We start from the raw sequence: 12941 nt of genomic DNA, 5'->3' as shown, positions 1-12941 counted from the left end.
TGAGAGTGCCGAAGGTTTCTCCCTGCAACTGGCTAATGAGTATGTTCATTTCCATTTACATTGTTTCTTTGACAATAATGATGTCCCATTAGGGGAGACTAAAGGGGCTATAGATTCCAGAATGTGCTGGGCTTCATTACAAGAGGTGGGCAGGGAGGCCGCTCTAATTGCTCTACGAGGGGCCTCCAGGTTACACTTGATAGGACAACTGGAAGAGCTGCCGATTAGGAGGGGGGGTGCGGTTCACTAGCCAGTCTCTTCTGCAGAAATAAATAAAGAAACAGAGAAGCGCTGGGGCCGTGCTGTACAAAAGCAGTGGGAACAATATGCTAGTGGAATATGAATATGAGAGGATGGGAGGCCCCATGCGGTGCCAAGGAGGGCTGACCAGATGGCAGGCTAAAATATGCAATGCGACTAAATGCCCAACAGTCCTTGGGCAGAAGAGGATGAGGAGCAGAGGAGAAAGTGAGGAGGTTAACGATGAGATTGTGTACAAGTTCAACTCATCGGCTAGAATCGAGTTTGAATCAACGCTTCAAAGTTCTTAAAGTTACTGAGCAGAAAGAGGAAGTGGATTCTTCATCACCACTGTGTGGTGAAATACAGCGGCCTGCAAACGTTTTCAAACCTCCAAGTTCTTCCAATTTTTCCAAGTTATGCCAACAAATTTCAAAGGAGCAACATTATGTAAAATTGACTTTGAGCTTTACATCATGCCATAATATTATTGCCTCATCAAAAGCACACCTGAAGTGTTGCTTTGATTCTTTCACGCATGTTAAGGAAAACCAATAATCTCCATGGCAACCACTCAGCTGTGCAAAATGCCTGGGTGGACCTAGGCCCACCTTCAAGGTGCAGCAAGCACCTCCTCAGAGCTGCAATTTCCAAGCTTCCTGCCTCACAGAACAGCCCTTCCCCATTCAGCTCCTTCAGACTAGCCAGCAGGAATTAGCAAAAACCTGGTGGTTCTATTACAAACCAACAGAAATAGGTGTATAAATCTGCATTTGAAGAAAAGTGGTTCTGAAAACGTTGACTAGTCCTTTTCCAATACTTAAAGTAAACCTTTCGGCTAAATGTTCAGGCTCATGGTCATGCTGTCTTTCAGCGTTTAACCCCTTAAAGCTCTTGCAATTTGACCCAGCAATGTGTAACATAACATGCAGGACATAAAGATTCTCCCTATAGACACAACCACTGACTGAGCTTTTACTGCGACTACCGATATCTGTTTAGATGTGTCTCTCTCCTAGATGAAGCCACTAATGGAGCTACTATTTCTGTTAATGTTTTACTTTTATTTCAGATAGAAACTACTCCTGGATCTCTTTTGTGTGCATGCCCTGGTCACTCACACTGAACCTGGTTCTGCTTTTACTGTAGGTTTCTTCTTGTTTAAGGAAAGATTTTCTCTCCACTGTTGCTGCAAAGTCAACGACACAATTCCCCTAAAATGTATTTATTTGCAGTTAATGCCTGGCTGTCAATTAATGAATATGTTAGCGCTTGTAAATTGAAGTCAGATTTCTTGTTTTTGTACACAATCCTGGCCAACGAAGCTGTTCTGATTCCATAAATAGAAATCTCTTTAACCAGTTTGAATAATCACCTGAACTTGACTACATTGTTTGATATGGAACGCATGCTACAATTTGGTAAAAGGCTGAACTGACTACAAGTCTAATATGTAACTAAACCCTTATGTATAACAATACTATAAATTGAATTCCTTATTTATGATTCAACAAAGAGAGAAAATTGTCCAAACTGATTTGTTAATAACAAGTCTGTATTTGTTAAATCAGATGTTAGTGTTTGAGCATTTGTTTTTAAAATAGCTTTGTATAACATTGATTTTCATGTATACATAATGTTTGGGAATGTGCCTGGAAGTTGACTCTGGTGACCTGCAGTGCCAGGTTCTGCGAACATGCCTGTGTGGGTACCAACCATGTGTTCTGACTCGGCTTTAATGACTTCATGCAACCAATTAGCAGATTGATCTGCATATTCCTGACAAGTGGCGGGCCAACTGGCTTAGCCTTCAAGTACAACAGGGAAAACACAGACGCCAGAAAAGAAAATCCAAACCTAATCTTTAAAGAGGACATGACCAATTATAAAGTCTAGGAGAGTTTTTCTGCAGCGTGGTTTTGCGGTGTAAAAAGTCTTTGACCGTGTACAGATATCGTCTGACTTTGCTTTTCAGTTACATGTTTCAGAACAAAGAAGTGTTATTTTCAGACACAGACAACTGGAGTAAATACACAAAACTGTTTTTAAGTAGTGGTGTAAGTTAAGAGCCAACCAGTGTTTATTGGCGTCTTTGCGGAATTGCTTTATTTTAATCAACATTTGAGGGGATTTTGCTTAAAGTCGGCCCATGGCATCTCCATTGGATTTAAAACTTGGACTATACCACTTCCTTTTGTCATTTCTGAAAGAGTGTGGTAGAGAGGAGAATTCATTGTTTCATCTTCTGGTCTGGACCGTCACACTACCACCAACATGTTTGACATTTTCCAAAAGTTTTCACTGTTGCCTCGTCCATCCACAGAATACGTCCCAATAGATTTATTTAGTTGGTCATCAAGATATTTTTTGGCAGATTTGAGTTGCCAAATGTTTAAGGCCAACCACTTCTGGGAATGTTCACCATTCGTTTCTTGTGTTCTCCATTTGTGGATAATGGTTCTTACTGTAGTTCACTGGAGTCCCAAAGCCTTAGAAAAAACTTTGTGATCCTTTCCAAACTGATAGATGTCTACTTCATTTTGTCAGACAGGTTCTATTGAACTCATTTTTGATTCATCAGGCCTGCCGGTGCTTGACTCAGCTTTCCAAAAGTTGAACTTAATTCAAGCTTTTACCTTCTTATATTGAGAAAGCTTTGCTTCAATGGCCTTTTTTAAGTATGCCAAGAAAGACCCAGTGCTGCAATATCACAACATCTATATTTCAAACAAAGCAAAAGTACAAATGTTGATTTTTCTACTGTTTTTTAACCAAACATAAAGACTGGACTGTACTGTTCAGTCTTGGAATGTTATTGGATAGGAAATTTGCATTTAATTTCACAAAACATGACCATAACATGGAAAATCTGCCTCTGAAGATCTCTGAGATTCAGTGTACCAGAATAATCAAAAAGTAGTTAGTAAAATGTCTTCTCAATTTTTGTTGTGATTATTGCAATGTCAAGAAAATGTGTACAAATCAAGGTTTCTGCAGGTTGCAGCAACTCAAATTTAAGACTTTTTTACTATGAATGAAATTTAAGACCTACAGTATATCAAGACATTAAATGTACAAACGAAAACCGTACATTTTATATATGAGGGTATATTAGCAGGTTGTTAGCTGCAGGATTAACCTACTCAAACATTTGCTTGACAGAAAAATTCAGCAAGGAAAAAAATACATTTGTACAATATATGAGATTTAATAGTTCTGCAACAGCAAAACTAAAGTCCTGGGATCAATATATTTAAAGTCAATGTATTGACATTTTTTGTATAAATTTAAGAAATTTAAGGCCTTAATTTTATATACATGAATGCACGAATATAGTGCATACGTAATTTTTGTTAAAGACTTTGACAACATGCAAAATGGAGAATATTTATGTTGTATTAATACTACATGTTCACAAAACCTTACAAAAAAACAACAAAAAATCTCCAAACTACTTTTGTAAAAGATTGAAAAAAATATTTCTATGTTCGGGGCTTTCAGTGTGCAACAATGAAGCCATCATTGAAACATTTTGCATTTACTAAGTTGTTTTTGTCTGACCTTAAAATGTGATGATCTGAAATGTTTAAATGTGATAAAATAATAAAAATGAAACAGAAGAATCGGCACTGAAACGCTTCAGCAGGTTTGCTGAAATATGACAGGGCAGCACTTATGGGTGACTGAGCTGTGATGCGTTGAGCTCCACAAGGCAGACAGGAACAGAAAAAAGGTCTGGCCTCTGTTCTTCAGATAAACATTGGTGCTGGTCATGACCTGACCCGGGCTTAGAACTGGGTAACGGATGCATAAACAACACAGGGTCGCGCAGATCAATCTGCGTGGGGCGAACAATGAAGAAACACGGGAAAAAAGTCTAAAGCTAAACAGTTTGCAAGCAGGCAGAGGTGAAGCTGTTCTTCAGAAGGGCTCAGTGTCACTGGAGATGAAACATTTTATCAACTTCCTTTCTTCACGCTCCCGCTTTCTCTCTCCAGCTTTCAGAAACTCGGGTCACCGTCATCTGCGGACGTCTTTATGTCTGCAGTAGCATGTCATGGGTCAGTGGGGAGCACTTAAAATAGTTCTGTTCTCCCAGGGAATATAAAAGTTGTATAAATGTGCGCAAAAGTAATAAAAAATAAATAAAATGCACAAATCTATTCACAAAGCAAAGTCACAACTGGAAGAACTCAAGAGAAAGTAGTAGGATTTATGAAAACGTAGCAGGAAATCTCACTAGAATACAATCTCTTCTGATTGAAAGCAGTTACAGCAAATTAAAATATCATCTTTATGCCCGAGTTCCTACAGATCAGATGTGTAGGAATTTCCAGCAGAACCTTTTAGGAGAAGCAGTATCATTATATTTCACATGTAAAAACAAGTAGAGAGGTGCTTCATTTAAGACATAATGAGGACATGTGAATAAATCAGGCACTTAAGGCCATCCCTTAGTGAGTGAGGCCATCTAGAAACTTGTCCTGCCAAACTTATGAAAAGGATACTGAGAAGATCAAAAGCTTCTCTTTTCGCTCATAATGTTCGGCTGAAGCGGTAAATTAGCTGGTGTCTGAGCCCAAGGCATGCGTGAAACCAGCAGCACACGCCGGCCTGGTCACAGTAGGAGGGGCCTCCGAGTGTGGGTGTGTGTGTGTGTGTGTATGTATGGGGTGTGTGTGTTGGGAAGTCCGGGACAAAGGTTGTCCTGGGCTGGATCTGATGAATCACATGGCTCTGTCTTAACAGACCATTCTCTTTCCATCCCTCCGCTATGGCTTTGATCTAATCTGAGCAAATGGAGTGGGCATGCTCACCCACGTGCTGTCTTTGCTGTAATTGCCGGTGGTGTTCGTTGGCCTACCTGCAGTCTTTTCACACTGCTGGGGGATCGCTGAGGGAAATGTCTGTCCTCTGGCCCTGGATCTGAACTCTGAGTGGAGGCCCGATCAGACGGAGCAGCGGCGAATTGCTGGAAGAAAAAAGAGGCTGTGACCTTTATATTAGCAAAACAAACATTCAGACAAGCAGTTTCAACTTGTCTTTAATAAAAAATTAAATACTATATTTTACTACTTGTGGAAACTGGAAAATAAAACAAAGTCTGAGAGAAATATGTATAATTCCTGGATCACATGGTAAGATTTTTGTCCCGATTTTTCACTTCCGACATTCTTAAAATCGCTCTGATTATTGTGACGGTCCTAAAGATAATCTTTAGAGATTTTCCTGCTGTGTCTTAAAAGTGATCTGGTCCACTCAGAACAACATAAGGACCGATTCAATATAAAATCGGGGCTTATCAATATGTTGGGTTGTCTTGGTGTGTTTCCCAGGAACGCAGCCTGTTGAATGTGACACGCAGCCAATCAGAAAGCAAGGTGATGGAAACCTTGAGGTGTCGTCCTCCTCCTCTTCTTGGATCGAACCATTTCACAGAGCTCTGTCCAAAGTGTTGTGTGATTGGTCAGAAATCTGTGGGCATGTTTTATGCTGAAATATGTTCGGACATGTCAATATTTCACTTCAACTACTCCACTTCCACTATCTATGACTATCTGTGACCCAGACAGCAACAAAAAACTGGTTAGCATCTAGACTTTTGTACCCTTATAGGTCTACTCTGGTGTAAGAGGAAACACAATTTATGGCATAACTGTGTGACCCGTGTAGCGTAAATTCAAAGTCAATTTGATTAAATCAACAAACAACAGGGAAAAGACATGGGTTGCTTTCCAAGCTAGCTACTTCCAGGTTGAGTAAAAACTGTTGCCTATCAGCCACAAGTAAGTGTGCTACTTTGAGTCTGGTGAGAGCACCTTCACCAGAGTTTATTGCTGCAACTGCCCCACCATGCTGCTCAATTTGGTTTAAAAAAAATTGGGCTGCATAAAAAAAATCTAACAAGTTGTGTTTGTTGTAAATGTTTGACAAAGTTTGTATATTTTTTAAAACATTTTTTACGTTTATTCAAGCTCAGGTCCCTCTTGAAAATGAGATCCAGATCTCAACGGGGTTTACCTGATTAAATAAAGGAATATGAAATAGAGTCTGTACGCCATCACCTAGAAGAAATATTAACATCTGTTTTTTCTTAAGCGTTTGATTTTTTAAAAAAAGTGTGAAAGCCATAAACAAAAATGTGCGTTGCCGTCAGCAACACATCAAAATAAAAGTTTGTAGACAAACAAAGGCATTCATAACGCGCTATAGTTGGTCGTGAAGAAAGCTGTGCAGGATGTCATCACCTTTTCTTTCCAACAAGTCCTGATTGTATTATCAGAAACCTGGCATCTGGGCGTGACCTTGTTAACTGCCAGGGTAATCAACTTTAACCAAATGGGAGGAGAGGGGATGATAAATTATTAGTGAGGAAGATTTTGTTCATGTTTTATTAAATTGGCCTGTCAAAGGGGGCTGGTCAAATTATCTGGGGCCTCGTTTATTGGAGGCCGGCCATATTGGCGCATCTGTTACAATTATTTATAATTTCCAGGCAGGCAGCAGGACCAAGTGGGTTTTTTCAGCATCAGCCACATAAAGCAATTTAGAAATTAACTAATGTGGGAGTGTCTGACTTTTCCTCATTCAATCTTTCTTCACGTGCTGATCTTGAAACTTAACTGAGGGAGGGAGGGAGGGAGGGAGGGAGGGAGGGAGATAGAGAAGGGAAAATACAAACACAATCCAACTATCAGACAGGGGAGAGGATGTGATTGAAAGGAAAAGAAGAGAATATGCAGGTGCAAGGCGGAAAAAAAGGACTGAAAAGGAGGATGAATGTGAGAGAAAAAGCTGGTCTCGGTAATTACTGAACACGATTATGTTCTTGGGGGATCTTGTCTGGCACTCGCGGCCCTCGCTGGTGAGGCTGCGGCAAGCGAGACCATATGGAGCGAGGCTGGTGATTGTGCTCCCTGAAGCTCGTGACCCGTCTGCTGCCGAGCCCCTGAGCTGAATCCGAAATGAGACTTGCCAGGCCTAATGTTCTACACACGCACCATTTATGCCACAAAACAAATCTGATCACTGTTAATTATGGAGCAGCTATAATCAGGAGGTAAACCCATCTCCCTGCACCACACACACACACACACCCTCGCTCAATCAGCTCTGCAGAAATGAGCGGAATGACACAGAAATCGGATGGACCTGAGGAGCGAGGGCGACGGGGTTCCTGCTCCCGACCAGACCTACTGCACTTCATATTCATGCTGGTGTTTCTTCAAAGAATGTGCGTGTGAATAAATGTATGAGCGTCGGCGTTAACTGGTTGCGTGGTGGGAAGGGACAGCACGCGGGGCGTTGGATGTTTTCTGTGTGTACGCAGCCCGGAGTCCTCCCACGCAGTTTGTTTGACCCGCTCGGCTTTGCTGTAACGAGTGAGCGCAGCGCTCTGCGGCGGCGGCGGCGGCAGCACATGGCTGTGCTTCATTAATGAGGCGGCCTGTGCTACACGGAGGCTCTCATCTAATGAGAGCTGTTGAGTTTGTAAAACACACCGCTGGCGTCCGCGGCTTTAGTGTGTCTCCTGCTCTGGACGAAGGCCCGGCTTCAAACACACACCTAAACTTCTGTTCATCATGTTATTTACTGAAACCAGGAGTTCACACAAGATTACACACTAATAAAAATTAATAAATTAAACACTAGTTAATTTAACATAAAATATAATTAATGTATACTATTAATTAGAACCATTACCCAGTTTTAATTATTCGTCATATTCCATTAAAGCAGATACCAATATATTAATGAGATTAGAGAAAAAAAAAGTAGAAATACACTAATTACTGATTACAGTTTTGTTTTGTTGTTTTTGTGCTGATTCCAATCTCCAATTTCTGTAAAGTTTTGTAAGATACACTGGAAAACGCAGTTTTATTTTTTAAAAATGTTTTATTGGCTCCAGTGGCCTTAATTTGATAGTGAATTTACAGGAAAGTGGGTAATGAGAGAAGGGGGAAGGCATGCGGCAAAGGTCGTCAGGCTGGGAATCGAACCTGCAATGGCCTCGTTGAGGACTAAGGCGTCCATATGTGGGTTGTGCTTAACCCCTGCGCCACCACAGCACCCCGATGACACAGTTTTTATGCATTTCCCATCAACAAGTTAAAATGAATATTGGTATTTTATATCGGCTCAGTTTGGTTTATTGGACCGATTTGTTAAAAAATTACTAATATCGGTCGATACCGATGTTAGTGGCGATATATGGTGCATCCCTACTTCCCTAGTGCTCCATCTTATGGTTGCCTTTCAATGTTGTTTTGGCAACTCTCGAAAAAGAAAATCCAAGATGGCCGAATGTAACTCCAAATTTTTCATTTGTTAAACTGACGATACTGTCAGTTTAACAAATGTTAAATAGATTAATAAAAATAAATTAATAAATTTAACAGTGATGTCAGTTAAACTTGTTAAACTGACATCACTGTTAAATAACAGTGACGTTAAATGACACTGGTTTGATGTTGGTTGCCTAAGGAGACAGTGGCTGATTTTCAGACTTTTACGGAGGCAGGTAAGATTGGTAGATAAGATAGGTTTCACATTTAAGCATAAGTATTTATTTTCTGCTGTACACATGACTACAATTTATATCACAAAACTTGTTACTTTTTCATTGATTTACAATTCTTACTTCATTTACTGGTGAATTAAAATAGTCTTAATAAAAATGATTCTATCTGTGTTATAGTCTTTCAACGGAAGTAAGAACTATCTCGTCAAACCTAAGAGAAACCTTGAAATTAGTATTGGCTAGTAAAAGCCTGTTTGGTCCATCCAATCCTACCTATATTAAGACTTCATAAACATACTCATATTTTTGAAACAATAATAAAACTGTAATTGGTTAAGTAATGATTTGTAGAAGTAGTTTTCTTGGTGAACATGCCTGCTGTATTTCCTGTTGCAGGAATGGTAAGAACCTCGGAGAGATTTGAAAGACTGCCCACACTATTACCAGCATAGCGCTCATTCAGCTTGGTGCTACAGCCAAAAGGCCCAAGGTCTGTAATGGATTCTAATGTTCGTCTTTAATCACCGCTCAGATCTGTTAGCAGCCAAGAATCAGACAACTGTAAATACTTTTGATGCAGTTTGGGAGGCAGTTAGGAACTGTTCATTCAGGCTATCCATCCTTTTAATTTTTATCATGCCCCCTTAATCTGTTTACACAGCCCTCTTTGTTTCAGCAGAACTTTAAGTGTTGCTAGTCTTATTAAAGTTCCTGTAACAGTATAATTAAAAACAAAAAAGACAGGTAATATCTGTGCACAACATGTAAATATAATCCACAATGGGTGTTCTTCCTCTCTCCCACCCTCCTCCTCCTCCACCGGTGTTACTGTGGGAGGGGTGTTCAAAGCAGTCGCTCTGGTGCGTATTTAAATGAGCACTGCGTCTCTCGCCTGTGCTCCTGTTGTGATCACCACTTTGATCACCTCCAATGTAACTCTCGCCGAAAACATTTAAAATTAAAATGGAATCTGCCCTAACAACCTGAGCACTGGAAATTTAACAGGTGTTCGCAGGGAAGTTGTGAAAGAATCTGGGATTATGCGCTCGGATAGATGCACCTTTAGTGAGACGGGCGCCCGTACGGACCCGGGCCGGCATGCATACAATCTGTCAGTGAAATTACAAGGAGGGAAACAGAAAGCTTTCCCGACTCAGAGTTGTACCTTGGCAAACCTGATGTGTTTGCTTTGATGTAAGTAAAAAAGAAAATAAAAATCTAAATCCGGCTGACAGCATGTCTAAACTGTTACTAGCTCACAATTATGAACTTTATATTTTAATAACTAATGTATTACACAGATTTGTTTTCTATCCTTAACAAAAATATAGAGAAGAAAATTGTTACTTACTGAAGACCAGATAAGAGATCGGCTGGTGATTAATTTTAAATTACACCACAATGTGTATAAGGAGGAAAACTCTAACAGTCCGTTACAAGATTCAAATCTCGTCAACTTGCCATGCTACAACCACCGACTTATTTGAAGGAGTATTATGTGTTTTCCAAGCACATAGTGTCATTTTATAGCACAATCAAGTACCTTTGTAATTTATTGCCTTGAAATTTGGCCCCTGTCTCTTTAGAAACTTCAGCTCTTTCTGAAACTCCACTGTCACAAAGTCATCACAATATGGCTCCTCTAGTAACCCTTTAGCAACCAGCATTAGACTGAGAAGTAGCTCCTATAATGAGCTCAGCAGAAGATCAGTTCCACCAGGTGTTTGCTAATTGGTGCTGGCTAGTCTGAAGGAGCCGAGTGGCAGAGGTCTGCTCTGTGAGACAGAAAAACTGCAGCTCAGAGATGGAGCTATGCCTCAAAAGCGGAGCTAAGTCCAACCAGGCCTTTTGCACAGCTGAATGGTTGCCATGGACATCAAATTATTTCTCAAACATGAATGAAAGAATCAAGCCAGCACTCCAGGATTGTTTGGATGGATTTTGATGGATGGAAGAGATTGTTGAGCTTCCTCCTTCTCTCACTGCTCTGCATCCATGAAGCCTCCTTTTCAACTTCTCTGGAATTTGGGGTCATAGTTCAGGTATTAGTCGAGCCTTTGAGATGCCAATCACAGCATGATGCTCCCACCACCATGTATCATAGTCGTGTGAACACCCTATTTATACTCGATGCCATTTAGATGCCTTCTGAAGGCTGCCGGTTGCACTAATCGCGACTGCTTTTGTGATTTTATTTTTGAAGTGAAAATGACTGATTTTGTGATCCTACTTCAAAAATATTTGCAAGGAATTGTGCAATATTTTTTCCTATAGCCAAATATAAAAGAAAAAACATGAGAAAACAACAAGCAGAAATATTGCAAACAAACATTTTCATTCTTTAAAGAACTTGTGCTTTTTGTTCCTTGCCATATCTATCCTGAACTAAACTTAATGTCCAGGGAGGCTGAGGCAGCAGTATAGTAAAAGTAAAAAATACTGCCACCTGCAGATGGGCATTAGAATCACTTAAACCAAATGTTGAAGTGAAGTGCAAAGTTTAAAGCGCGAAAAAATGTTGAGATTCCGTGATCACAGAATCTGGGATTGACTAGATTTTATTTAGGGGTATCAGAGTAAAGGTGCTAATTAGACCGAATTAGCTCCCCTGGAAAACTTGTTGTATTAACATACATGTATGCCCAAGCTTACCCACCATTCACACACACAGCACTATCTGCATCTCCTCTAAATGTACTGTAGTATTAATTACTGAGGGAACGCTGCAGAACTGTATTTAATTACTGACTAAATGAACCATTTAGACTTTACTGCTGGTTTAATTAACCGGGTTAAGTGAGATACGGTGATTGTAACTCACTTAACATTTGAGCTGATATCTTTTGACTTCTACAGTCTGGGGGCAGCAATTTCAGGAAATATCAACCGATGATCAAATTAAATAATTACTGTCTGTGGAGGGAGAGATATTGCACGACTCCTGGAAAATGTTATCTTAAGCTGAGATAGGTTCAAACTGAATCAAGTTAGAGCAGATTAGGAGACGACTTCTGCAAACTGCAGTCTTCAGCAAGCTCTGTGTGTGGTCTTTACCCTAACCCTGTTTATACTTCTAAAAATTATGTTAAAAAACAAGTAAAATAATCATAAATTGTGCTCTGTTGTCACTGGTAGCAATGTTTAAATGTTGCAGTTTATTTTTTAAGACTCTTGATTTCGACTTGAGTTTCTTCTGCTCGTTTCTGACTGCATCCTCTCTGTTTTATGCATTAAATAACTGTTAGCTAGCATTTGATGGTATGCACAAATATGATATGGGAAATTTCATGCAGAATTTGTACCACATAAGCTTCAGTTTATTGATTACTCCACTACTTTGCTAGAATAAACAGGGTTAGTTTTTATATTCAGATCATTCAGTTTTGGTCTGCATAAAGTTGAACTGCAATGCTTTGGTCTGAATTCCACAGGACCGTCTTTTAACCCCCGATCTGATGTGTGTCGTTTTAGTGCCGTCTCTTTAAATACTAATGAGGTACTACAAACCCCGGGTCCTCCTTGTCAAAGAGCATTACACTCCACCCTATTCAAGTGGAAGATATCTTAAATATGGATAAATAAACAAAATGACCAAAAACACTGAAACCGTAAATGAAATGGATTATGTCTCTGCAGACAAAATTGCCCTTCAAAACATATTAATCATCAGAATGGAAGTGATCAAGCTCATTTTAATTTATCATGAGATTGATTTATTGATTTATTGCAACAGGCTTACCGCCATCCACAATGGCCCTAAAAGATGTTTGAATGATATGAGTGGGAAATAAAGTATTTCTGATTTGGCATTAGTAATCTTGACTCCTCCCACTGTAGCGACTACTGCGACATGTGAAACTGGTGTCTTTGTTGAGCTGAAACTTAAGATAAAGGATAAGAAACCTTCCCAAACTGTCAAAGTATAACAGCAGTGTTGCTAGAGCAGGTGCGCCGATCACCATATCATTAAACGCTATTAAAGGCCTCTATCGCCTCAGGGTGACTGTTCAAAGGTGCTGAACTGAAGTCAAACTCCCGCTGACTGACAGATGTAGAATTGTAACTCTAACATCATCTTCAAGAACATTACTGGCCTCCAATTAAATCACCTCTCTCCACCTCGTTTCTGCACGTCTTTTCTGTCCAGAGTGTGTTAAAAGGACTTAATGTTACTTGG

General features: G+C 39.9%; 1 protein-coding gene across 2 annotated transcripts in view; it reads right to left on the bottom strand.

The window, feature by feature from the left end:
* cntln (centlein) overlaps positions 1-12941 on the bottom strand; it is a 112081-nt gene that overhangs the window by 79978 nt on the left and 19162 nt on the right. For both annotated transcript variants that reach the window (XM_014476186.2, XM_023333206.1), the window contains one exon: positions 5105-5212. In XM_014476186.2, coding sequence (XP_014331672.2) covers positions 5105-5212 — 108 coding nt within the window. The remainder of the gene's footprint in view (positions 1-5104; positions 5213-12941) is intronic.

Source organism: Xiphophorus maculatus, chromosome 5 (assembly GCF_002775205.1).
Source record: "Xiphophorus maculatus strain JP 163 A chromosome 5, X_maculatus-5.0-male, whole genome shotgun sequence".
In the NCBI taxonomy this organism is placed as follows: Eukaryota; Metazoa; Chordata; class Actinopteri; order Cyprinodontiformes; family Poeciliidae; genus Xiphophorus; species Xiphophorus maculatus.
The sequence above is the reverse complement of the archived record's forward strand: the minus strand, read 5'-3'. Positions and strand labels throughout refer to the sequence as shown.